We start from the raw sequence: 27,131 nt of genomic DNA, 5'->3' as shown, positions 1-27,131 counted from the left end.
ACAGTGCTTAAAAATGTGATATTGGATAATTTGAAATAAGCAATTTTGAACGAAAAGCTGTCTGTTGATGGTGTTCCTGTGTGCCCCCTCTCATTTGACAATCTGTGCATAGTGCAGATGAAAATCAGCGGTAATAAATACATTTTTAAATATTTATTTTGGTACTGTATGTTGGAGTGGGCTACATTAATTTTACAGAAGTAACATTTGTAGGTGATTGTTTTGATTTTCCTTTGTAATTTTTGAACTTCAGTCAGGTAGCCATGTATGCAGAAAACATTTTAAGCATGTGAAGTGAGGCAGAAAACATAGAACCCCTTTGGGCATGAGATTTCTATAAATAATTTTGTTAAACGCATAGCTCCAGCACACTGAAAATTAATGCCCCTGTCACTTTTACTTGCCTTTCATATTTGTCTATATTTTCTCTTACTAATTTGTGTTTACTTTTTCTTTCACTTGTTTATTCCTCCATTTTTCATTTTTATGCTTAAGCTTTTCCTGAAACGCTTTTTTTCACTTTTAAACAAATAGGTCAAATACAGCTCAATTTAACTTATTTTGTAAACTCAGGAGTAACTCCAGTTAAATAAATCCCAAGGATCACAAAGCAGTGTTGGTAAGTAATAAGAATGTACCAAGTGGATTTGAACATGTGGTTTAGGAATTGTGTGGCCCAAATATCCATGCAGTAATACGTAATACAGCAGAGCATGAAAGTTCATAGGCTTGGCTCCTGGTGTGAGTATGTTGAATTGGGAAATTGCAGTATTGTCCTGTACTGTTGGGTGGTGGAAGAAAAGATTGAACAAAATCAGAGGGGAAAGTTGTGTCAGGGCATCATTGCCATCTCCCGGCAGCTAGCTACAGAGGCAAAAGTGACTTGGGGGAGGTTCATGTGCCTGCGCCCTCAGCACCAAGCTAGGGAGAATAAACAGCTCTTGGTGTGGGGAAACCTTTCCCATGTTAAACTCGAGCTTTCAGTGAATCTTATTTTTCCTGGAGTGGGTGTGGTGCAAATGAATCACTTTAGTGTTTTTGTTGTAGTGCTCAATTTCTGTCATTGTGCTACCTAGTGGCAGAAATTAAGCACTACAGATCAAATTCATTCTGGGTACAGACCTCGAGTGTGGAATTATCAAACTCTGTGCGTGCTGTTTAAATGATTAGTGGCGGCTCTTAACTTCTGCTTGTGCTAGACTGAAGGTTGCTTGATAGCGTAAGTGAAGACTCTCTGGATGTCAGTAAGTACAGCGTGGAACTGAATCTTAAACCAGGGAGGTTGCTGGTTTGATATAAGATATATACTGTGCTAGCTTAGCAGATCACAGTTCGGTCGGCAGCTGGATTGCTCTTTTGGGCCTCTGGTATCCCTGGGCTAGGGAGGGGATAGATCGGAATGGGTTTCTGATTGCTGTTCAGTGACTTCTGCTGGAACGTGTGTGGGGGGATTTTGGGTGAGGACAGGATTTGTCCTGTTAGTGAGCTCTCCCGCCTTGTGGTGTATGATGCTTGCTGTATGAAGCATGTCCGCTTGATGGGGTACTGAAGGTACCAGACACTGCAGCCCCGACATGAGTGTTTTTCATATTGATCGCTGATATTTAATTTTGGTTGAATTACATAAATGCAGATGTTGGAAAATGCACATTTCCCATTTGGAAAGAGTAATGTCATAGGACTACATTTTTTTCCTAGTGTCGTGTCTTTTGGCATTTTTTTAATGTCTGGCAAGTTGTAAAAATTTAGTGCAGTTTCTGCAGTTTGAAACGCTTTGTTGAATGGATGGAAGTATGCAGAACTGGTCATTGCTCCTGCCTCTGTCTTGTTAACCCAATCACTTCTGAATCCTTCAGACTGCAGGATTTTAATATCACGTGCGATCCACCCTGCCGAGGGCGTGTGCTGCTGGCTTGGAGTCTCCTGGGTGCACAGTGCAGCCTGATTTTGCTGGTCACAGCATTTCAACTGCTAATTGTGAAGTTCCAGATTATTCAGCAGAATAAGGGTTTTGTCACTGTGGAACACAACAGGCAGCGTTTGTAAGAAGTTCCGTGAGAGAGCACAACTAATTTGGTTACTAATCTGTTGTTCATGTCATGCTTGCTGCAAGGAGTGCATTCCCCCAACAAAGAATATGAATCCAGTTAATGCTTCTAATGGAAACATGATCTGTTGGTGGGAATGTGTGTGGGCAAGGATTATTTGCTGATTTGTAATGATCTGTTGTGAAGGATTTTGACCATGTCCATATTTGGAACAGTGAAGAGATGTTTTTGTTAATGGGTGATTTTAATTGGTCATTTTTTTTAAACAGTTGATGAATGCTTCAACTATTATATGTATTCTGCTCTTGGCCTGTGACTTTAAAGGAACAATCTGTTATTATGTGGTAGTGGAATAATGCATGGAATTGGATGGAAACTGTTGCTTGGTACCATGTGGATTTTGGCTGTCTCTGTTTAGTTTATCCAGTGAGGCGCACTGACCCACAGATCCACCGGGAAATAATGATCATAATACCATTGAATTTCATGTTAAGTTTGAAAGTGACACCTTTCAATCACAAACAAGAATCATAAACTTAAACAAAGCCAATTACGAAGGTATGAGGGGAGAACTGGCTAAGGTTAATTGGGTAAATAGATTGGAAGACATGGCGGTAAATGAACAGTGGGAAACATTTAAAGAAACAATTCGAAGAGTTCAAAAAAAGTACATTCTGTTCAGAAACAAAAACTTGTCCAGAAAGACCCATCTGTGGCTCACTTAGTAAGTTAAGGAGAGTATTAGACTAAAAGAAGAGGCTTGCAATGTTGCAAAAAATTATAGCAAGCCTGAGGATTGGGAGTGTTTTAGAAACCATCAAAGGGCCACCAAAAAGTTGATGAGAGAAAAAATAGAATGAGAGTAAACTAGCTAGCAATATAAAAACAGATTGTAAGAGCTTTTGTAAGTACGTAAAAGAGTAGCTAAAGTAGACATTGGTCCCTTAGAGGCAGAGACAGGAGAAATCATCATGGGGAATGAGGAAATGGCAGAGGCATTGAACAAATATTTTGTGTCTGTCTTCACAGTCGAAGATACAAGCTTCATACCAGAAATAGGCAGTAACCTAGGGGCTAAAAAGAGTGAGGAAATTAATATCAGCTGAGAAAAAGTATTGGAGAAACTTGAGGGACTAAAATCTGACAAGTCCCCGGGACCAGATGGCCTAGGGTTCTAAAAGAGATAGCTGCAGAGATAGTGGATGCGCTGGCTATGATTTTCCAGAATTCCTTAGATTCAGGAATGGCCCTGTCAGATTGGAAGTTGGCAAATGGTACACAGCTTTTCAAAAAAGGAGGTAGAGAGAAAATGGGCAACTACAGGCCAGTTAGCCTAATATCAGTCGTTGAGAAAATGCAGGAAACTATTATTAAAGAAGTCTTAACATTGCACTTGGAAAAGCATAGTATGATGAGAACAAGTTAGCATGGTTTTATTAAAGGGAGATCCTGTTTGACAAATTTATTAGTGATTTTTGAGGATGTAACTAGTAGGGTAGATAAAGGAGAACCAGTAGATGTGGTAGACCTGGATTTTCAAAAGACATTTGATAAGGTGCCACATAAAAGATTAATAGGCAAGATAAGGGCTCATGGTGTTTGAGATAATATATTAGTGTGGCTAGAGGATTGGTTAACAGACAGGAAGCAGAGTGTGGGCATAAATGGGGCATTTTCAAATTGGCAGGCAGTGAATAGTGGGGTGCTGCAAGGATCAGTGCTGGGGCCTCAGCTATTTACACTCTGTCAATGACTTGGATAAAGAGACAAACAGTAAAGTATGTAAGTTTGCTGATACAAAGCTTGGTGGAAAGGTAAGCTGCGGGGAGGATGTAGAGAGGCTGCAAAGAGATATAGACAGGTTAAGTGAGTGGGCAAAAAGATGGCAAATGGAGTATAACGTAGGAAAGTGTGAAGTTGTTCACTTTGGTTGTAAAAATAGAAAAGCAGAATATTTTTGTAAAGTGTAAAACTGGTAAGTGTTGATGTTCAGAGAGACTTGGGGGTATTCTTACAAGGAACGCACAAAGTTAACATGCAGGTGCAGCCAATGGCATGATGGCCTTTATTCCAAGGGGACTGGAGTACAGGAATAAAGAAGTCTTACTAAAATTGTACAGGGCTTGGTGAGACCGTGCCTGAACTCTGTGAGGTTTTGGTCTTCACATTTAAGAAAGAATATGCTTGCACTGGAGGCGGTGCAGCGAAGATTTACTAAATTGGTCCCTGGGGTGAGGGAGTTGTCCTATGAGAGGCTGAGTTAATTGGGCCTATATACTTTGGAGTTTAGAAGAATGAGAGGCGATCTAATTGAGATATACAAGAATTCTGAAAGGGCTTGATAGGGTAGAAGTTGAGAGATTGTTCCCACTGGTCAGGGAATCTAGAACATGGCGACACAGCCTCAGGATAAGGGATCAATCATTCAGGACTGAGATGAGGAGAAATTACTTCACTCAAAGGGTTGTGAATCTTTGGAATTCTCTACCCCAGAGAGTTGTGGATGCTTCATCATTGAATACATTTAAGAGTGGGACAGATAGATTTTTGGTCTTGCAGGGAATCAAGGGATGTGGGGAGCAGGCAGGAAAGTAGAATTGTAGCCCAAGATCAACCATGATTGTACTGAATTGTGGAGCAGGCTCGATGGGCTATATGGTCTTCCTCCTCTTCTATGTCTGTGTTCTTGTGAGCAGGAAGGCTCCAAGTGTGTTCCCTGATCTCTTCTGAGTTAGTTGGTCTTGGCACCTGGGTAAAACAGGGAGGAAAGTGTATTCACACTTGCTGCTTCTGACAGTTATCCACTGATCTCCTACCCACCTTTACTGGAAGTGTGTGTTTGTGTGCACTTTGGGTGTAGGTGGGGTTGGGCTTGGCTGTGATGCCCTTCATGGTCAAGTAGAATATCAGCATTTCATTGTCTAAGCTCACGCAGGTCACTTGGGTGAGATTCTGAAGGACTATCATGGAAATGTGTCCCAGCTTGATTCAACATCTGCAGAAGTCAAAGTTAGGACCAAAAAAAGTTTGGAAATGCATTGAACTGTGACCTAGCTAATGATTACAGGTACCAGTAAAACCTTTTTAATCTTTGGGTTTGTTGCTCAGTCTAAATGAGCAGATTCATGATACATTGTCTATGTTTGACTGAGCTCACCATAATGACAGTGTAAACAAATGGTGAGTGTCTTCCTTTAGACCATTGAATTAGAAAGTAAAGGAAGAAGTGGTAGAGAAGAATTTTCAATGTATTTTGTGCCTATTTTTCTCTGTGGTGCACTGTCTGTGATGACCCTAACTTTGGCCACAGAGCTGGATGATAGATCTGGTTAATGCTGTCATTTTTTGTTTCTGGCTGAGGTCGCCTGTGCAGGGTAACTGGCCCCCTTTTCAGTGCTGACTTCTACTTTTAATCCAGCCCCAACTCTTTAAATTTCTCAGGCCTGGGAGAGGCTGCTGACGGCTGCTCCCTGGTTGGTACTCCTTCAATCGCCTATATCAGCTAATCAGGGACCAGCCTTCAGAAGCTCCCCACAGGCCCAGGAATTCAAAGAACTGAGGCTGGAGCATTTGCGTTTAAACTTCGAGCATAGATGGTGGACACGGAGAAGGAAAGGTGAATGGCTGTGGTAGCGCTGACAGTAGGAAGTGAATAAGGTAGAAGGCAGAGGGATATAGTTGACTAGGAAGAAAATGGTGGGTGCTGGGCGAACAGACCAGACTAGGCTGATAAGTGATCAGCAAAAAGGTAATTGACGTGAAGGCAGCCAAGAAATATTTGCAGTGGACTTTGTGTTTTGGAGGGGCTTGGAGTTTTTTTTGCATGTTGGTTAAGTTGCATTTTTCTTTCCTCGATGAGGTGGAATCCTGTCTTTGAGTGAGAGTTGAGAATTGCTTGCTGCTTGTGGTAGCTGGATCTGCAGGATTCAAAAAGTTGGACACGTCAAAGCTATTTGAAGAGGGGCATTGCAATGTGTTTGTTTCTGTCTTCACCCAGTGTCCACGTACTGACTTTCAAAAGGTGTTATTGAATAGTGATGATCAGTGGGAGCTCTGGCTCAGAATTTGTTTCTCCTTCCCTAGCTAGAAAGCTGCCAGGCAGCTTGGACTTGCCAACTTTAATTTGGAAAATATTTTGTAATTAAAACCAGGCCTTATTCACGGGGTGGCTATATTGGAGAACACTGACATACCGAGTCTCAGTATCTTTTGTGTTAATGTGACATACACTGAAACAATTAGAGTAGAAGGCAACATAGTGAAACAGGGTATTGCCATGCAGGCCCCCACCTGCCAAGCATGAGGCATATTAATTTCACCACATGGACATTAAATGTTAAACTGTTGAAGTGAAGAAAGGACTTGCTTTAAAAAAAATTACCAGATCTTGGCTGGAAAGACATTTGCATATTAACAGACAGTGTTTGGAAGGACAAAGCAGCCATTCCCTGACACATTCAACCCACAATGGACCCTTGGCTGGAAAGACATTTGCATATTAATAAACAGTGCTTGGAAAGGACAAAGGACCATTCCCTGACACATTCAACCCACAATGGACTTTTGATCACCAGACGTTGAAGGAGAGGGAGCTTGCATTCCAGGTTGACTGCTAAGATGGCCAAATACACGAACAAACATGGTCAAACCAGCTAGTCACATGACTAACCTGCTGGACAACCTGAGTTTTATGAATTTGTACAAACAGTTTGGGCAGAAAGCAGAATGCTCCTAAACTGAGAAGATCTCTCCTGGCTGGCTCACCACAGCCCCTCCTGTCTGCCTGCTCCCATCTCTTTCTCTCGGAACTCTGAATCCACTGAAGGCACATGAACTCCAAGAGAGAAAAGTCTTCAACAGCGAATAAGGCTGAAGAATAATACTGGGCCCCAATGAAAAGCAAGATCTATCCACAATCAAGGACTCTACAGTGAGCTCGAAGAACAGTAACAAAAACTCTTCAAATATTGCCTCATACTTTTCTACTTTATTTTTCTTCTCTTTTCTGTCGCTATTTGAACGTGTGTATTGCGTATGCATGCTAGCGTGGGCGTGGCGTCTATCCATCGACGTTAACCGAATTAGAGTTTAAGTTTAATAAATTTCAACTTTTCTTCTTTAGACCTAAGGAAGCCTGTTTGTGCTGGTTTCTTTACTTTATAATTAGAAAGTGGTGAACAAGGATTCAACCAAGGGGAAGCTAAAAACACGGTGTGTTTAAAAATAAAACCTTGTTACGGTAAGACCAGGTGAAGGTTGAAAGGGAACCCTAGACCTCTTTCTCACCTGGTTGTAGCAGTGTACAAGAAAAAGTAAAACATGAATGCCAGTATAATGAACAAGATAGCACGTACATTTCTGCAGCGCAGACTTTGCTAAAATTTATGACAGTCGGTTTAAAATAAAAAAAAATCAAATCATCCAACTGCCTCAGCAGAGAATCAATCATAATGAAATTAGAACGTTCATGGGAAGCTGCACATTCATTAGTTGGTCACCAAGTTTACCCCTTTAATAAGGCCTCTCTGTAGTGGTCACATTCTTTATTGCTCCTTTTTTCCTAAATTATTTTCGTCTTCTAACTGAAGATCAAACTCTTAAATTACAAAAGCTGCCAGGTTTTAGTGGTAGATGTGTGTCTTTGATGTTCCTAGGACATAGTTAATGGTGAGTTGTAAACTTGGCTTGCTTTGAAATACATTTTCTTCTATTAATACACACAAGATGTGTGACCTTGGAGTGCAGATTTCCCCTTTTTCGTTAACTATTGACGTGTTGTTAGTGATTGTGTGGCTTGTTAAAGGGCCATTAGGTAGTATCCCCCACTGTTTTCCGTGCTGCTGGGTGTACCTGGGAAGTAACCTCTCCTTCAACATGGTGATTCTACATGGTGCGTGTTTTGGTTCCCAGTGGTCCGGAGATTACCAGTGTTTACATTTCAGGGTGTGGTCTCAGGCACGGGGAATGCTGTCTCTCTCAATTTGCATTTATCTTAAGTTGCTGACCTGAACAGCTCTTGATCTGGTTTAGGATCCACCTTTCCAAACCTTCAGTTCCACAAATTTCAAACTGGCAATAACAGTGAATAGGAAGTATAAGTGTGAACAGGATTGAGTTAGCTGAGTTAAAGGGCTAGGTTGTCCAGGCCGAGGGACTTCAAGTGGACTAGAAGACACTCCCCATACTAGCACAATGATGTCACTAGGTATATTTAGGGAAAAAAATCCACAAGTCAATACGCTTTAATGTTCCAGCAAGCTGCTTATGGGACTGTCTTAAATTCATTACTTCCAGTTATCACTATTAATCTCATCACCTGTAACAGATCATCAATTATTATTATTTCATCCTAATGTTTATATGTCAAAATATGCCGCCCACACTATGTAATTTACTGTAGATCTACTGTATTATACTGAAATCCTTATGATGACATTGTAGGGAGAAATAAAAACCTGTTCGGTATTTTAAGCTATGGGCAGGCATTCAATCTAGTTGGAATGATTCTGCAAAAAGTCTACCTTCACCTAGAGGATAAGAAAGGAAATAGCTTGCATTTACATACTGCTGTTCACAACCTCAGCACCTTACAGCTATTGAAGTACTTTTGGAGCATAGTCAGTATTGTAATGTAGGAAATGTGGCAACCAAAATTGTGCATAGCAAGATCCCACAAGTGGCAGTGAGATAAATGAGCAGATAACCTGTTTTTGAGATATTTATTGAGTGGCAAATATTGGACAGGGAGGAATTCCTGTGTTCTTCTTTGAATAGTGCCATAGGATCTTTTATGTTCACTTGAGAGGTCTCATCCAAAAGATGGCACCTCAGACAGTACAGTGCTCTCGCAGTACTGCACTAGGACTGTTGGCCTGAATTCTGGGCCTAAGTCTCTGGAGTGGGACTTGAACCTGTGAGAGAAGATGGAAATGATGTATTTAAAAACAATGCTGGGATTAACCCAAAGCTGTTTACACTGTGTCTGAGTAGTGAAAATGATTGTCTAATCTGTTCAATCAGAAAGTGTAAATGAATATGCTTGAAGTTGTAAAACTACCACGATTTGACACGTTGCTAAAATTACATCCTGGATCAATACCCACACTACCCTAAACTCTCATGACTGATTCCTTTGGTTGTATTTCGCACTAATCTTAAAATAATTTTTTGAAACAACAATGCTGCTTTAGTTTTTCATCTCCTGTAGGTGGTGCCTCTTGGTCTGGTACCATACCATAAATGCAGACAGGCCTAGCATCTTGACAGAGTAGCAGTTGTTCATATGTGTACCCATACATTGGGTTTCAGCAGGACATTCAAATGTTGGGGTGGGGTGGGGGCGGGCTACACAACTGAGACCAATCCTGGTCACAAAGGGATACAGAGAGTTTCTTTAAAAAGAGGAATGTTAAAGCGTATGGAGATTGAACAGGGGAGTGAAATTAGATTAGATGAAATGTGGAAACAATACCAGTTCAGACCTGTTGGGCTGAATGGCCATTTTTGTACTGGAGCATTTTGTGAGTCACCTCATTTTCTCTCACGGTTCACTAGCAGTTTGAAACAGGAAGCTTGACTGATCTTTGGCACCCTTCCCAGCCTGGGGAAGCCAAGACCAATTTTAGTATGCTGATTACAGCTGAGATCAGCTCAGTACTATAAAGTGCAGTGACTGGAGTCAGGTAGGAGAATGGATTGAAATAGACAACAGAGAGTATGTGTTTAGGGAAATTACTTGGACTAGCACAAAGTAGGAAGTGGTGTCCTTTTGGGATCTGTACTGGGACCATATACAGAAATGGTTTGGACTCGGAAATTGGTATGGTGCCAAGCGGCAGTTGATACCAATTTGGGGGGCATAGCTAGTGCACTGAGGTTTTATGTGGCTGTCCAGGTGAATGTAAAAGATTCCATTGCACCTTTTCAAAGACGTGCAAGGAGTTCTGTGTGTCCTGGCCAACTATTATCCTTCAACCAACACCACCAAAACCAATTGTGAACATTTATTTTGTTTACTATTTATGGGATTTTGCTCGTCACAAATTGGCTACAGCCTGTGGCTAGATAATAGTGACAACAATTTAAAAAAAAAAATCATCTAATGCCTATGAGGATGTGAAAGATGCTTTCTAGATGCAAGTTCTTTGTTTAAACTGTGTGGAGGGTGTGCTGTTGACTAGTTGATATGTTTGCTTAGAGTTTCAAATATATAAAATATACAGTTTAAAATTTTCCTTCAAATGCTCTTAATTACATGTAAATCCAAAATGTTTTGTTTCATGGTGGATCATTCATTATTTCCCCTCTGAATTATTTAGGTGTTGTGGATCCAACTAGAGGCACCGTACATGAGGGAATTCTGGAGAAAAAGGACTGCCTGAAGCTTGCCACATTTTCTTAACTGACCCAACAGTGGATTTAGGCTGTGGCAGGTTGTCTGACATTAACTATGGCCAAGGTTGCAAGTGGGGGGAGAAATGCTGGCTGCGGGAGTCCAGCGAATGAGTTTGGTGACATCATCAGATGGAGATCAGGTATGTCAGAGAAAGTTTCATAGTATCTGAGAACCCTGGCTGAGCTTTTCCTTCTCTTTAGCTTGGGTGTTCATAATTTGCAATGTATCTGTCTCTGTTGAGACTAACTAGTTATTTTAGTTATAAAAACAAGAAATGCTGGAAATACTGAGCAGGTCTGGTAGCATCTGTGGAGAGAGAAGCAGAGTTAACGTTTCAGATCAGTGACGCTTTCAGTATATTCATATCCACTTTCTTCACCTTGTAGCTTGTACTGTTTCCATTCATCTCTGACACCACAGTGCAACATACGGTACTTTCTTCTTCAAGATATCATTTTACACATATTTTAAAGGCAGAGGTGGATAGATTCTTGATGAGGGTGTGGAAGGTTATCGGAGGTAGGTAGAAATGTTGAGCAATCAGTTCAGCCATGAATTTATTGAATGGCGGAGCAGGATCGAAGGGCCAAGTGGCCTACTCCTGCTCCTAATTCGTATGTATGTTCGTATGTTCTTATAAATTGGGGCTGAGAGTAATCTGTATAAAACACTGATTCAGCATCAACTGGAGTACTGTGTCCATTCAGGGCACCACACTTTAGGAAGGATGTTAAGGCGTTAGAGAGGGTGCAGGAAAGATTTACGAGATTGGTTCCAGGGATGAGGAACTTCAGTTACTGGGATAGGTTGGAGAAGCTGGGACTGCTCTCCATGAAGAGAAGATTTAAGAGATTTGATGGAATTGTTCAAAATCACAAGGAGTGTGGATGGATTAGATAGGAAGAAACTGTTCCCATTGGTGAAAGGATCCAGAACTAGAGGACAATAATCTGTTGTTGGCAAAAGAAGTAACAGCAACGGCAACATGAGGAAAAACCTTTTTACGCAGCGAGCAGTTTGGATCTGGAATGCACTGCCTGAGATTGTGGCGGAGGCAGATTCAATTGAGGCTTTCAAGAGAGAACTGGATAATTATCTGAAGAGAAAAAATTTGCAGGGCTGCAGGGGAAAGGCGGGGTCAGTGGGATTAGGCGAGTTACTCTTGCAAAGAGCTGGCATAGACACGACGGGCCGAACATACCTCCTCCTAAGCTGTAACCATTCTATGAAATGCTCCAGGTTTTATCCCTGTACCGATTCAATCATTTTTAGCCAGAGTAGCAGAGAGACACAACAGGTTATGCTCCAAAATGGAAGAAGGGGAAAGGAAAGTAAACTAAGGGCATCTGGGTCCCAAGTTATTAGTATCCAGTGACTGCTGCTGCAGAGATGGGCAAGGAAAAGATTGGGCTCAGCTGAGATGACCTGGTACAACCCCGCACTTGAATAACGTGCCAAAGAATTCTATCCAATTCTACCTTCCTTATCAATCTTTTAGTCATTCTTTGCTGTTTTTTATATTCTGTCCAATCTTCTGACCTGCCTCCCATCTCGGCGCAATTATAGGCTTTTTCTTTAAGTTTGATACTATGTTTAGCTGTTTTAGTTAACCATGGATGGTAGGTCCCACCCTTGGAATTTTTCTTTATCGTTGAAATGTATCTGTTCTGTGTATTCTGGAATATCCCCTTAAATGTCTGCCACTGCATCTCTATTGACCTATCCCTTAACCCAATTTGCCAGTTCACTTTTGCTAGCTCTGCTTTCATGCCCTCATAATTGCCTTTTTAAGTTTAAAATACTAGTCTTAGACTCACTCTTCTCTTCAAGCTGAATGTAAAATTCAAACATTTTATGATCGCTGCAACCTAAGGACGCCTTGACTATCAGATCATTAGTTAATCCTATCTCGTTGCACAATGCCAGCTTCTAGTACAGCCTGCTGTCTGTTGGCTCCAGAACGTATTGTTCTAAGAAATTATCCCGAAAACATTCTATGTACTTCTGATCTAGCTACCTCTGCCCTTCTGATTGTTCCAGTCTGTATGTAGGTTAAAATCCCCCATAATTATCACTGTACCATTTCTGACAAGCTGCTATTATTTCTTCCTTTATACCCCGTCCTACAGTGTGGTTAATGTTAAGTGGCATGTACACCACTTGCACAATTGACTTCTTGCCTTTATGATTTCTCATCTCTACCCAAACTGCTGCTACATCCTGGTCTCCTGAACTTAGGTCAACCCTCTCTATTGTGCTAATAACATCATTAATTTTTTAAATTCATTCATGGGATGTGGGCGTCGCCGGCTGGGCCAGCATTTATTGCCCATCCCTAATTGCCCCTGAGAAGTCTTTCTAACTGCTTTCTAACACTACCCCTCTACCTTTTCCGAGCTTCCTGTCCTTCCTAAATGCCATGTACGCTTCAATATTCAGGCCCCAATCTATGTCGTCCTGAAGCCATGTCTTTGTAATGGCTATCAGATTGTACTTATTTATTTCTATTTGCACTCTCAGTTCATCTGTTTCGTTTCGAATGCCATGTGCATTCAGATACAGAGCCTTTATTTTTGTCCTTTTATTATTTTTGTAAGCTCAAGCCTTATCTGTTGATTTACTCTTAGATTTGTAAGCTCTGTCTCTTCCTGTCACAGTCTATCATTTCCCGTATTAATACCTTTCTCTCTTGTCTCTACTCCTTGATTTACCATATCTTTCCAAATTTGATCCTTTGCCCCCACTATTCAGTATTAAACCCTCTCTACTTCCGTAGTTATGCGGCTCGCTAGAACAATGGCCCTAGCATCGTTCAGGTGTAGACCGTCAATGGTACAGCCACCACTTTACCCAGTACTGGTGCCAATGCCCCACGAACTGGAACCCACTTCTACCATACCAGTCTTTGAGCCGCGCATGAATTTCTCTAATCTTATTTGCCCTATGCCAATTTGCACGTGGCTCAGGTAGTAATCCAGGGATTATTACCTTTGAGGTTCTGCTTAATTTGGCGCCTAGTTCCTCATACTGACTATGCAGATCCTCTTTCCTTGTCCTGCCTATGTCGTCGGTGCCTACATGGACCACGGCGACTGGATCCTGCCCCTCCCACTGTAAGTTCCTCTCCAGCCCTGAGCAGATGCACGAACCGTGCACCGGGCAGGCAACACAGCCATCCAGACTCTCGCTCTTTGCTGCAGATAACAGTGTCAATCCCCCTAACTATACTGTGCCCTACTACCACTACATTTCTATTTGCTTCCTCCACTTGAATGGCTTCCTGTACCATGGTGCCATGGTCAGGTTGCTCATCCACCCTGCAGCTCCAAGCTGAAAGAACCTCAAGCCTGTTGGACAACCACAAAGGCTGAGGCTGCTGCACTCCTGCCCTCTGTTACCCCTTACCTGCCTCAGCTGCAGCCACTCTCTCCTGTCCCAGACCACTGATCAAATCAGAGGACCCTATCCTAAGGGGTGTGACCGCCTCCTGGTACAAAGTGTCCAGGTAACTTTCTCCCTCCCTGATATGTAGCAGTGTCTGTAGTTCAGACTCCAGTTCAGTGACTCTGAGCCGAAGCTCTTCGAGCCTTAAACACTTATTGCAGACGAGTTTGTCCTGGATCACACTGGCATCCAGGAGCTCCCACACGCTGCAGCTGTGACACATCACCTGTCCTGCCATCCTTAATGTGTTTTAATTAACTAACTACTTAATTATTTTACTCAATTATTTTATTTTCCTTTTTTTAATATATTTTATTAAGCTTACCACTAGTTCCTTTACTATTTTAAACATTAGGATTAGAATGGACCTTAATCACTTACCAAATACCCACCAAACTTCTTCCCAAGCCGATCACCTACCTGCTTGCCTGTGAAGTTTGATGCTATGTTTGATTTAAATTAAATTAAAAGCTTACCTGTATACTCACCCCGGCAGTGCTCTGTTTCCCTGCTCTCACTGTTGATTGTGACATCACTCTGATATCACTTTCCGAATGGGCTCTGCTCCTGCCGCTCCCGCTGTGCTCCTTTCTTGCTCTGTCTCCGGTCCTGCCGTGCTCTTCTCTCTCTTGCTCTGCCTCCAGTCTCCGACTCCGGGCGTTTGGCACGCTTTTTATACTTCTGCACCCGCCGTGCTTCCCCCTCGCTCTGTCTCTGTCTCCGGTCTCTGACTCCGAATTTATAAAGCCTAGGATCCTTTGTGCTTCATTAACCGCTTTCTATATAGGTTGGTTGGCATCCTTCCATCTACAGAAGATGATGGACATGCAGCAAACAATTCATTTAGGTGCCGTGTCTTCTCTTGATGCACCTTTGCTGGTGGCCGTGAAGGCCAATCCTTGAGAGGTAGGTTCTGCCGCAAGTGCTACACGTTAACCTGGCAAGTGACGCTGTGAGTGCTCTCCCTCACCCGCGCTCTCCCCCCACCCCCGCCCTCGTTACGTGGTGACGTCATCTGTGCATGCGCCAACCCCATCTGCCTGCGTTACGTGGTGATGTCATCTGTGCATGCGCCAACCAGTCCTGGCACTGCGGAATGCACCGCATGCGCAGAGAGCAGATTGGCGCAGTCGGAAGACGTAAGCTGCCAGCTGCGTTGTCAGTAATCACTTTGTTCGGTCTATTGTGCCTGAGTCAGCTCTTTGCTGGAGCAATCCAAAACTAATCCCACTGCCCTGTTTTCTTCCCATACCCTTGCCCTATTCTTCAAATATTTATCTATTCTCTGAGGAGGTGCAGTGGTCACCTGTGACAACAAATTGTTTTGAAATTTCTGTCCTTGCCCTGCTGCAGTGTTCTAGTGAACATCAACCCAAGCTCGAGGAGCAGCACCTGATCTTTTGATTAGGCATTCTACAGTCTTGCGGATCGAACGTTGAGTTCAACGATTTCAGGGCATGACTGGCATTTTTTCATTTTTTTTGATTATTTCGTTTTTTAACCATGTACCTGGTTTTCATGTGGACAGAGCTGCTCATTATTCTGCTATTAATACTTTCTCTGGACTAATGCTTTGTCTTGTACCACAAGCATTAACATGCTCTTTGCCGTTGTCCCATGACACCTTTGTTATTTAATCTCTCCCCTGCCCTCTGCCCTATCACACACCTCCACTTTTGTTCTCTTCCCCACTCCAAACCCCCCCACCCCCTTCACTTACTTAAAACCTAATTCTTTTCTAACCTTTGCCAGTTTTGATTGAAGGCCACAGACGGCACAGTGGTTAGCACCGCAGCCTCACAGCTCCAGCAACCCAGGTTCAATTCTGGATACTGCCTGTGTGGAGTTTGCAAGTTCTCCCTGTGTCTGCGTGCGTTTCCTCCGGGTGCTCCGGTTTCCTCCCACATGCCAAAGACTTGCAGGTTGATAGGTTAATTGGCCATTATAAATTGCCCCTAGTGTAGGTAGGTGGTAGGGAAATATAGGGACAGGTGGGGATGTGGTAGGAATATAGGATTAGTATAAATGGGTGGTTGATGGTCGGCACAGACTCGGTGGGCCGAAGGGCCTGTTTCAGTGCTGTATCTCTAAACTAAAACTAAACCTGAAATGCTAACTCTGCTTCTCTCTCCACATTTGCTGCCTGCTGAGTATTTCCAGCACTTTGTTTTTATTTCAGATTTCCAGCATCTGCAGTATTTTGCTTTTTTGAAATTTGTTGATTTGTGACTTAATATTTCGTTGCTGGACATCTCTTGAAGGCTCTAGAAGGATTGTAAAGTTGAGAAACTGTGTTGCTGGCCTGTACAGTTGTTGATCTTTGCCCAACAGCCAACTGGACTGCATTGAATCACAGAACCTTACATAAGAAAACATAGGAAATAGAAAATTGCATTTTACTGTTGTGCCTTGCTAGAAATGACAATTGGTGAAGTCCAAAAACTGTTGGTGAGCCGACTGCATTCTTTCCAAAGCAGTGTTCCAGTGTCAACTAATGTCATTCAGCAAGAATATATGTTGGATTTGTCCGCTCTGTCCTCTGCTGCTACCTCAGTCCTCTGTTTTACTTTCTGTGCTATTCACAACATTTAGATTATCCTTCTATCCACTATACAACAGCTTCCTTTCTGTTCCTTGCACGCAGCTTCACACTTTTTCTGTCCTGATTGTAATTTTTTTTCCCCCCTTCCTGGTTGACTTTTGTGCAACCTCCTTCCTTTCCTCCCTCACCAAATAATTTGTCGTTTAAGGAGAGTAAACTTAATTCTTTCTTTGTTGTGATCGAAGCTTGGCAGTTAAAGAACATGGGACGTTGCTGCCGCATCTGCTTACTTAAACCACTGCACGTAATGATAATACATTGTGTAAAACATGCTGAGGCATTTCAGTATGATAAAGCCCTACATAAGTGCAAGTTTGATTCTATCATATCATACTTCCTATCTTTTTCATTATAGTCCAGATCCAAGCAGCCTATGCAGATTAATTGTTGCGTGACTGAAGTGAGAGCACCTAAGTAAATGTACACAAACAATATGAGCATGTAATTTCAGAAACATATTTTTCAAATGGCAACTAAGGTGCAGTGTTTTGTGATGTTAAGAGATAATGCTCGATTCAGATTTGAGAGCTTACTTACAGAAGGTGTTTAGTTTTCCACAGCGCAACTTTGCCAGCCAGCGGCAATCCCAATGTAAACTTTTTGGGGTTTGCTAAATCCAGCTACCACGAAGATCCACTGCTTATTTTGAGGTTGCCAAAAATTCCCAGTACTTTTAGAACTAACTCCTCAAACACCCCACTGTCACTTCTTTCTTCTTTGGGCCTCCTTATCTCGAGAGACAATGGATACGCGCCTGGAGGTGGTCAGTGGTTTGTGAAGCAGCGCCTGGAGTGGCTATAAAGGCCAATTCTGGAGTGACAGGCTCTTCCACAGGTGCTGCAGAGAAATTTGTTTGTTGGGGCTGTTGCACAGTTGGCTCCTCAACTCCTCAAACACCTCACTGTCACTGAAACACCTCAATATGAAAGAGCCTTCAAACTACTGGATGATTATCAGCATTACAAGTTCCTCCCAAGTTTTTTACACTTATAGAACTAGAATGCACTGAATCACAGAACCTAACGGCACATAGAGGCCGTTTGGCCCAAAAAACCTGTGCCAGAATTATCCAGTAGTTTGAATTAAACGATGTAAACAATACACAAAGTAGGAATTTGGTCCTTAAGAAAATTGAATATTCAGATTTTTTGAATTATGCAACTTTGAATTAAGGGCACACTATTTTTAGAACAATTCTGATATGGTATTGAAAACCTTACAATGCTGATTTGGGATGGGAGATTTTACTGATTATTTATGCATTGACAGAGGTTTCTTGAGTTGGAATCTCACAACACAGAGCGATACAAAATTTTTCCTTTTTAAGTACATATCCACTTCCTTTTGCAGGTTACCATTAAATTTGTTTTCATCACCCTTACAGACAATTCATTGCAGAAATATATTAGCATCATTTTGGCAATTGTTCAGATATATTGATCATGTGAGCCGCATGGAAGATGGCAGGATCCCCAAAGACACTTTGTGCAGCGAGCTCGCCACTGGTATCAGACCCACCGGCCGTCCATGTCCCCGCTTTAAAGACGTCTGCAAACGCGACATGAAATCCTGTGACATTGATCACAAGTCGTGGGAGTCAGTTGCCAGCGTCCGCCAAAGCTAGCGGGCAGCCATAAAGGCGGGGCTAAAGTGTGGCGAGTCGAAGAGACTTAGCAGTTGGCAGGAAAAAAGACAGAGGTGCAAGGGGAGAGCCAACTGTGTAACAGCCCCGACAAACAAATTTTTCTGCAGCACCTGTGGAAAAGCCTGTCACTCTAGAATTGGCCTTTATAGCCACTCCAGGCGCTGCTTCACAAACCACTGACCACCTCCAGGCGCTTATCCATTGTCTCTCGAGATAAGGAGGCCAAAGAAGAGCATACAACAGACTTTCATTATTAAAACTATCACTGAAGTGTGTAGAATTCGTCAGTTAGCCTTGATTGAAAAAGCTTGGCTTCTTCAACAATTTGTCAGCATGCTACTGGGTGCAAGTAAGTTGTGCCAACCTTTTGTAAATCACTGGCTAGGCCTCAGCTGGAGTATTGTGTCTAGTTCTGGGCACCATATTTTAGAAAGGATTTTGGAACCTTAGAGAAGATGCAGAGGATATTACTAGAATGCTACTAGGAATGAGAGACTTCAGTTATGTTAAGACTAGAGATGCTGGGATTGTTCTTAGAGTGGAGAAGGTTAAGGGAAGATTTGAGACAGGTGTTCAAAATTATCAAAGGTTTGTTTGAGTAGATAGGAAGAAACTGATTCCACTGGCAGGAGAGTCAGTAACCAGAGGATACAGATTTAAGGTAATTACCAAAAATAGCCCGGGGGGAACATGAGAGAAGTTTTTACTGTGAGTTGTTAAGATCTGCAGTGCATTGCTTGAAAGGATGGTTGAAGCAGATTCAGTAGAAACTTTCATAAGGGAATTGGAAATATACTTAAGGAAAAAAAATTCAGGGCTATGGGGAAAGAGCAGGGGAGTGCGGCTAATTGGATAGTTCTTGCAGTAAATCAACACAGACCCGATGGACTGAATGGCCTCCTGCATTGTATGATTCTATTATTCTTGCTTGTGAGCCTGGTGAATGCATTCAACAATGCAGTTCGATGCTACTTTCTGATTGGAGTATTCCTAATGAGCCAGAATGTGTTCAGACCTGGAGAGCTGGGATGGTGATATTTTGCAGCAACTTATCTGGGTAAAGAAAAGCAAGAAATGTTGGATTGAAGGATGAATGTACTTCGTAATGTTTAATGCAAAGATTGTTGGAATATGGAGAAAATCTAAACCTTTATACTGCAGTGGAATACTGAAATGTAGACAGCAGCTGTGTTCCTTCTATTTACTCAGTGTAATACATTGTCCTTGAATTTATGAATAAAATTTTGAGTTTGAATTTTTTGGGAACAATCGCAATAAAACTTGGCAATTGCCACAGTTGGAAAGGAATCACCAGCTTGGTAATGGGGGAATAATTTGTTGGTGTGAAATGTGCTCTCATTTTAAGTTGTTTCACACATCAATCATTTTGCGCTAGGGAAAATTCAATATTTATAGACATGAATGGAGTTGTGAGCACTGGGAAACCTGTGACTAGACTCAGTAGAATAGTTACAGAAAGTCTGTAGTGTGTGTCATCAGCTCAGCTTGTTGCACCATCTCAGATGCATTAAGCTGAGCAAATGCTGTGGAGAGAGGGAAGATCTGATTGTGGTTGGGTTTGTGGTTATCTGTTTTTGAATGTGGCTATTCCAATGCAAGCTTGTGTGTTTATCTGCTATGGCCCAGCTTGCATTGCGTGATGTTAGATATCCGTTTCCTCTGCATGTTTTCCTGTGAACAGTGCTTAGAGATGAATGTACGGAGTGTGAAGCCATTATCGTGGAAAACTTATCCTATTTTTCATACTTGCGGCAAACATGTAAATGTGTCAAATGGACTAGATGGTAAGTATGCAAGTTTTAATTGAAGTTTATGTGAGCAAGGAGTTATATTATGAACAGTTTGTGTAAAGAACCCTATAAAGGCCTAGTTCCTACATTACAACAGTAACTACACTTCAAAAGGTGTTTCATTGGCTTTGAGACATCTTGAGGTTATGAAAGGCGCTATAGAATTGCAACTCTTTGGGGATCAAAGTCAAAGCCTAAGCAGTCGTAAATAAATCTAATCCCAAACATGACTGCCTGCTGGGAGGATTTTGTGGGCAGTTAATAAGGATTGAAATATTTGAGCCTTCAGGTGAACTGTATTTACACTACACCTTCAGCATCGTTGAGATGTGCAATTTGTTTCACACTAATGTTGAACTTGAGTAGTGTAAATCTTGAGGTAAGACCTGACCTGACTCCAAAGCAGAATGGCTGGAGCAGGCTGCGCAGAAAATTGAGCCTTCTAATGCAGAGGTTCCCAAACTGGGGGCGTGAGGAGTATAGAGTGGATTACTGTTCACGTATTGCAATTTTTGCATCAAATTTGCTTTCACAGAGTCACAATCACAGAATTGTTACAGTGCAGAAGGAGGACATTCGGCCCATCATGTCTGCACCAGCTCTCTGAATGAGCAATTCAGCTAGTACCACCCCACTGCCTTCTCCCCGTAACTCTGTACATTCTTCCTTTTCACATACAGTCTAATTCCTTTTTGAATGCTTTAATGGAACCTGCCTCCACCACACGCTCAGGCAGTGTATTTCAGACCTTAACCACTTGCTGCATCAGAATGTTTTTCCTCATGTTGCTTTTGCTTCTTTTACCAATTAGTTTAAATCTGTGCCGCCTTGTTCTCGATCCTTTCATGAGTGGGAATAGTTTCTCCCAATCTACTCTGTCCAGATCCCTCATGATTTTGAATATCTCTATCAAATCAATCTATCTTCATAACTGAAGCTCATAATTCCTGGAGCAATTCTTGTGAATCTTGTCTGCACCTTCTCTTAACGCCTTCACATCCTTCCTAAAATGCGGTGCCCAGAACTGGACCCAATACTCCAGCTGAGGCCGAGATAGTGTCTTGTACAAGTTCAACATAACCTCCTTGCTCTTGTACTCTGTGGCCCTATTAATAAAGCCCAGGACACACTATGCTTTATTAACTGCTCTCTTAACCTGTCCTGCCACCTTAGATGGTTTATGGACATAGACACCCAGGTCCCTCTGCTCCTGCACCCTGTTTAGAATTGTACCCTTTATTTTATATAGTCTCTCCATGTTCTTCCTAGCAGAATGAATCACTTCACATTTCTCTGCATTGAACTTCATCTGCCACCTGTCTGCCCATTCCACCAACTTGTCTATGTCCTTTTGAAGCTCGACGCTATCTTCCTCACAGTTTACAATGCTTCCAAGTTTCATATCATCTGCAGACTTTGAAATTGTGCCCTGTACTCCAAGGTCTAGATCATTAATAGATATCAGGAAAAGCAAGGGTCCCAACACTGATCCCTAGGGAACTCCACTACAAACCTTCATGCAGCCTTTAAAAAATCTATTAACCACTACTCTTTGTTTCCTGTCGCTTAGCCAATGCCTTATCCATGTTGCTACCGTCTCTTTCATTCCATGAGCTATAACTTTGCTTACAAGTCTGTTGTGCGGCACTGTATCAAACGCCTTTTGGAAGTCCACATACATCACATCTACCGTATTACCCTCATCAACCCTCTCTGTTACCTCTTCAATAAACTCCAGCAAGTTAGTTAAACATGATTTTCCCTGAAGAAATCCATGCCGGCTGTCTTTAATTAACCCGCATTTGTCCATATGACAATTTTGTCCCGAATTAATCTTTCTAGAAGTTTCCCCAGCACTGAAATTAAACTGACTGGCCTGTAGTTGCTGGGCTTATCTTTACACCCTTTTTGAACAAGGGTGTAACGTTCACAATTCTCCAGTCCTCTGGCACCACCCCCGAGACTATGGAAGACTGAAAAATTATGGCCAGTGCCTCCGCATCTGTCATTAGCACACTTGTTTATCTTCATCTCTATTTCTTTTGTCATCCAGGGAGCTCTGGATTTGTTTACCATATCTTTCGGGGAAACACACGTTGACTGTGCCCAAACTATCTCTTCTTTGAAGGTTTCCCATTGTTCAGCTACCGGTTTTCCTGCCAACCTTTGATTCCAATTTATTTGTCCCAGATCTGTCCTTAGCCCATTGAAGTTGGCTTTCCCCAGTGAATTATTCTTACTCTGGATTCTTTGTCCTTTTCCATTGTCTGTTAAACTTCTGAAAGTTTGTTATGGAAGGATAATGCTGGAGCCTGTCTTTACTCAGTTTTACATTTATTGTACAGAGTAAAAGGATTACAAACATGTAGCTCCTCTCAAACCCTCCACCAGTCACAGTCAGTGTCTGCTTATAAGTACTCAAGCAAGACCCCAATTGACACCCTCCACCTCCATATAAGCAAACAATTGATAGACAATTAGCAGATTAACAAGTCAACCTAAACAATACAATGATCGCTGTCCCCTAAATATTCTCCTACTGACACTTGATCCACTTGGTCCACCTCATTCCCAAGAACCAGGTCTAGCCGTGCCTCCTTTCTCGTTGGAATAGAAACATAACAGCTGCAGAACATTTTCTTGAACGCACTTGAGGAACTCTTGCCTCTGTCTGCCCTTTACACGACAACTATCCCAGTCTATGTTTGGATAATTTCTGACTTAACAGCTAATACTGGGCTGTTACTTGTATGCTCAATAGTGAAGACCGATGCAAAATATCTGTTCAATTCATCTGCCATCTCCATATTATCCATTATTAATTCCCCAGACTCACTTTCTAAAGGACCAACGCTCACTTTGTTAACTCTTTTTAAATATCTATAGAAACTCTTAATATCTGTCTTATATTTCTAGCTATCTTTCTCTCGTACTCTAATTTTACCTTTCTTTTAATCTTTTAGTCATTCAGTCATTCTTTGCTGTTTTTTATATTCTGTCCAATCTTCTGACCTGCCTCCCATCTTGACGCAATTATAAGCCTTTTCTTTAAATTTCATACTATCTTTAACTGTTTTAGCTAACCACGGATGGCGGGTCCCACCCTTGGAATTTTTCTTTCTCGTTGAAATGTATCTATTCTGTGTTTTCAGAAATATCCCCTTAAATGTCTGCCACTGCATCTCTGTTGACCTATCCCTGAACCTGATTTGCCAGTTCACTTTAGATAGCTCTGCTTTCATGCTCTCATAATTGTCCTTATTTAAGTTTAAAATACTACTCTTGGACCCACTCTTCTCTCCCTCAAACTGAATGTAAAATTCAAACATATTATGATCACTGCTACCTCGGGCCGCCTTAACTATGAGGTCATTAATTAATCCTATCTCGTTGCACAATACCGGGTCTAGTATAGCCTGCTCTCTGGTTGACTCTGGAACGTATTGTTCCAAGAAATTATCCAGAAAACATTCTATGTACTCCTGATCTAGGCTACCTCTGCCCATCTAATTGTTCCAGTCTATATATAGGTTAAATCCCCCATAATCATCACTGTCCCTTTCTGACAAGCTGCCATTATTTCTTACTTTATACCCCTACATTGTGATTAGTGTTAGGTGACCTGTACACCACTTGCACAAGTGACTTCTTGCCGATATGATTTCTCATTTGTACCCAACCTGCTTCTATATCCTGGTCTCCTGAAGTTAGGTGACCTCTCTCTATTGCGCTAATACCATCATTAATTAACAGAGCTATCCCTCCACCTTTTCCTAGCTTCCTGTCCTTCCAAAATGCCATATACCCTTCAATATTCAGGTCCCAATCTATGTCATCCTGCAGCCATGTCTCTGTAATGGCTATCAGATCCTACTTATTTATTTCTTTGTGCTATCAGTTCATCTGTTTTGTTTCAAATGCTACGTGCATTCAGAGACAGAGCCTTTAGTCTTGTCCTTTTATTATTTTTGTAACCTCTAGCCTTGTCTGTTGATTTACTCTTAGATTTGTATGGTCTGTCCCTTCCTGTCTCAGTCTGTTTACCATTTCCCATATTAATACCTTTCTGTCTTGTCTCTACTCCTTGATTTACCATATCTTCCCAAATTTGATCCCTTGCCTCCACTATTCAGTTTAAAACCCTCTCTACTTCCCTAGTTATGCGGCTCGCTAGAACAACGGCCCTAGCATGGTTCAGGTGTAGACCATCGCAGTGGTACAGCCACCACTTTCCCTAGTACTGGTGCCAGTGTCACACGAACCGGAACCTAATTCTACCACACCAGTCTTTGAGCCACGCTTTAATTTCTCTAATCTTATTTGTCCTATGCCAATTTGCACGTGGCTCAGGTAGTAATCCAAAAACTGGTGTGGCAGATGTAGGTTCTGGTTTGTGGGGCACTGGCGCCAGTACTGGGAAAAGTGGTGGCTGTATCATTGGGACGGTCTACACCTCTACAGTGCTGGGGCTGGTATTCGAGCGAGCCGCATAACTAGGGAAGTAGACAGGTTTTAAACTGAATGGTGGAGGCAAGGGATCAAATTTGGGAGATTATTACCTTTTGAGGTTCAGCTTCATAATTTGGTGCCTAGTTCCTCATACTGACTATGCAGAACCTCTTTCCTGTCCTGCCTATGTCATTGGTACCTACATGGACCATGATGATTGGATCCTCCCCTTCCCACTGTAGGTTCCTCTCCAGCCCTGAGCAGATGTCCCAGACCCTGGGACAACTTTGATGCCCAAGGCCCAACGCAGCTGTCTGGACTCTCACTGTTTGCTGCAGAGAACAGTGTCAATCCCCCTAACTATACTGCCCCCTACTACCACTACATTCCTTTTTTCTCCCACCACTTGAATGTCTTCCTGTACCACCATGGTGCCATTGTCAGGTTGCTCATCCACCCTGCAGCCCCCATTCTCATCCAAACAAGCTGAAAGAACCTCAAACCTGTTGGACAATTGCAAAGGCTGAGGCTGCTGCACTCCTGCCCTCTGGGTCCCCTTACTGCCTCTGCCACAGCCTCACTGCCCTGTCCCTGACCACTGACCAAATCAGAGGACCCTATCCTAAGGGGTGTGACCACCTCCTGGTACAAAATGTCCAGGTAACTTTCCCCCTCCCTGATGTGTCGCGGTGTCTGCAGCTCGGACTCCAGTTCAGTGACTCTGAGCCGAAGCTCTTTGAGCCGCAAACACTTAATGCAGACGTGTTTGCCCTGGATCACACTGGAACCAGGAGCTCCCACATGCTGCAGCTGTGACACATCACCTGTCCTGCCGTCCTTAATGTATTTTATTTAATTACTTATTTTATTTTATTTTCCTTTTTTTAATATATATTTTATTAAGCTTACCACTAATTCCTTTACTATTTTAAATGTTAGCATTAGAATGGACCTTAATCACTTAACAGATACTCACCAAGCAGGTAGCTTCTTCCCAAACCAATCACCTACCTGCTTGCTTGTGATGTTAGATGTAAATTAAATTAAAATCTTACCTGTATACTTACCCTGGTGGCTCTCTGTTTCCTTGCTCTCCTTGTTGATTGTGGAGTCACTCTGATTTTTCCCTGCTCTGCTCCCGCTGTGCTCTTCCCTCTTCCCTCTCTCCCTCTCTCTCTGTCTCTGGTCTCCGACTCTGGGCTTTTGGCTCACTTTTTAAACCTCTACTCCCGTTGTGCTGCGCTCTCTGTCTCTGGTCTCCGACTCTGGGCTTTTGGCTCACTTTTTAAACCTCCGCTCCCGCTGTGCTGCTCTCTCTGTCTCTGGTCTCCGACTCTGGGCTTTTGGGGCGCTTTTTAAACCTCTGCTCCCGCTATGCTCCTCTCTCTCTCGCTCTGTCTCCCGGAGATATCTGATTTTCAACCTCCATCCTAATTGCTCTGTCCCCTGAGTTCACTGCCCTCTCATCCTCCTTTAATCTGTCCTTCCATATACACCCCCCTACCCATATTCACAGACACTCCCTTGACTTTGCCATCTCACCTGTACACGCTGCACCTATCTTGCCAATACTGATGAGGCCATCTCTGATCACTTCCTTATGTTGCTCTTCACCCATGTCTCCCTTCCCCCTCCAAAACTGCTTCCTTCTGTGTTCTAACCTGGAAAAAAACTCTCCCAATTCACTTGCAACTGCATTTTCAAAATCCCAACTGATTAGCCTTTGGTTTTCCATTCACCATGACATTTCTATAGCTGTTGATCTGCTCAACTTTGATGCCCAAGGTCCCAATGAAACTATTACACGCTCTCACCCTGGTCATTTCCTCTGGCATGGCCCTCATCTCCGCTCCCATATGCCCAAGGGATGCAAACTTGAATGGATTTGGTGGATAACTGAATTAGCCATTCACCATTAGATCTGGCTGGGTCAGATAAGAACATAAGAACTAGGAGCAGGAGTAGGCAATTCAGCCCCTCGAGCCTGCTCCTCCATTCAGTGCGATCATGGTTGATCTCATCTCCGCCTCAACTCCACTTTCTTGCCCATTCTCCATAACCCTTCAACCCATTTCTAATTAAAAATCTGTCTATCTCCTCAAATTTATCCAATGTCCCAGCATCCACCTCACTCTCGGGTAGTGAATTCCACAGATTCACAACCCTTTGAGAGAAGTAATTTCTCCTCATCTCTGTTTTAAATCTGCGACCCCTTATCCTAAAACTATGACCTAGATTGTCCCACAAGAGGAAACATCCTCTCTACGTCTACCTTGTCAATCCCCTTAATAATCATATATACCTCAATTAGATCTCCTCTCATTCTTCTAAACTCCAGAGCGTAAAGGCCTAAACTGCTCAATCTCTCTCCATAAGACAAGCCCCCCCCAATCTCTGGAATCAATCTAGTGAATCTCCTCTGAACTGCCTCCAATGCAACTACATCCTTTCTCAAGTAAGGGGACCAAAACTGTACGCAATACTCCAGGTGCGGTCTCCCCAATGCCTTGTACAGTTCAGCAGCACTTCCCTCCTTTTATACTCTATTCCTTTAGCAGTAAATGCCAAAATTTCATTTGCATTCCTTATCACCTGCTGTACCTGCAAACTAGTTTTCTGTGATTCATGCTCGAGGACACCCAGATCCCTCTGCACCGAAGCACTCTGTAGTTTCTCTCCATTTAGATAATTTGCCTTTCATTTCTTCCGACCAAAATGGATAACCTCACACTTATCC

General features: G+C 42.5%; 1 protein-coding gene across 7 annotated transcripts in view; it reads left to right on the top strand.

The window, feature by feature from the left end:
* LOC137376165 (utrophin-like) overlaps window positions 1-27,131 on the top strand; it is a 904,611-nt gene that overhangs the window by 41,694 nt on the left and 835,786 nt on the right. For 4 of the 7 annotated variants that reach the window (XM_068044200.1, XM_068044202.1, XM_068044203.1 and 1 more), the window contains exon 1: window positions 19,827-19,939. In XM_068044200.1, the coding sequence (XP_067900301.1) occupies window positions 19,846-19,939 (94 nt within the window). In that variant the 5' untranslated portion in view covers window positions 19,827-19,845. Of the gene's footprint in view, window positions 1-1,124; window positions 1,245-10,366; window positions 10,583-19,826; window positions 19,940-27,131 lie in introns of those variants that run through there. The other 3 variants (XM_068044198.1, XM_068044197.1, XM_068044199.1) reach the window with 2 other exon arrangements.

This window comes from Heterodontus francisci, chromosome 13 (assembly GCF_036365525.1).
Source record: "Heterodontus francisci isolate sHetFra1 chromosome 13, sHetFra1.hap1, whole genome shotgun sequence".
In the NCBI taxonomy this organism is placed as follows: domain Eukaryota; kingdom Metazoa; phylum Chordata; class Chondrichthyes; order Heterodontiformes; family Heterodontidae; genus Heterodontus; species Heterodontus francisci.
The sequence above is the reverse complement of the archived record's forward strand: the minus strand, read 5'-3'. Positions and strand labels throughout refer to the sequence as shown.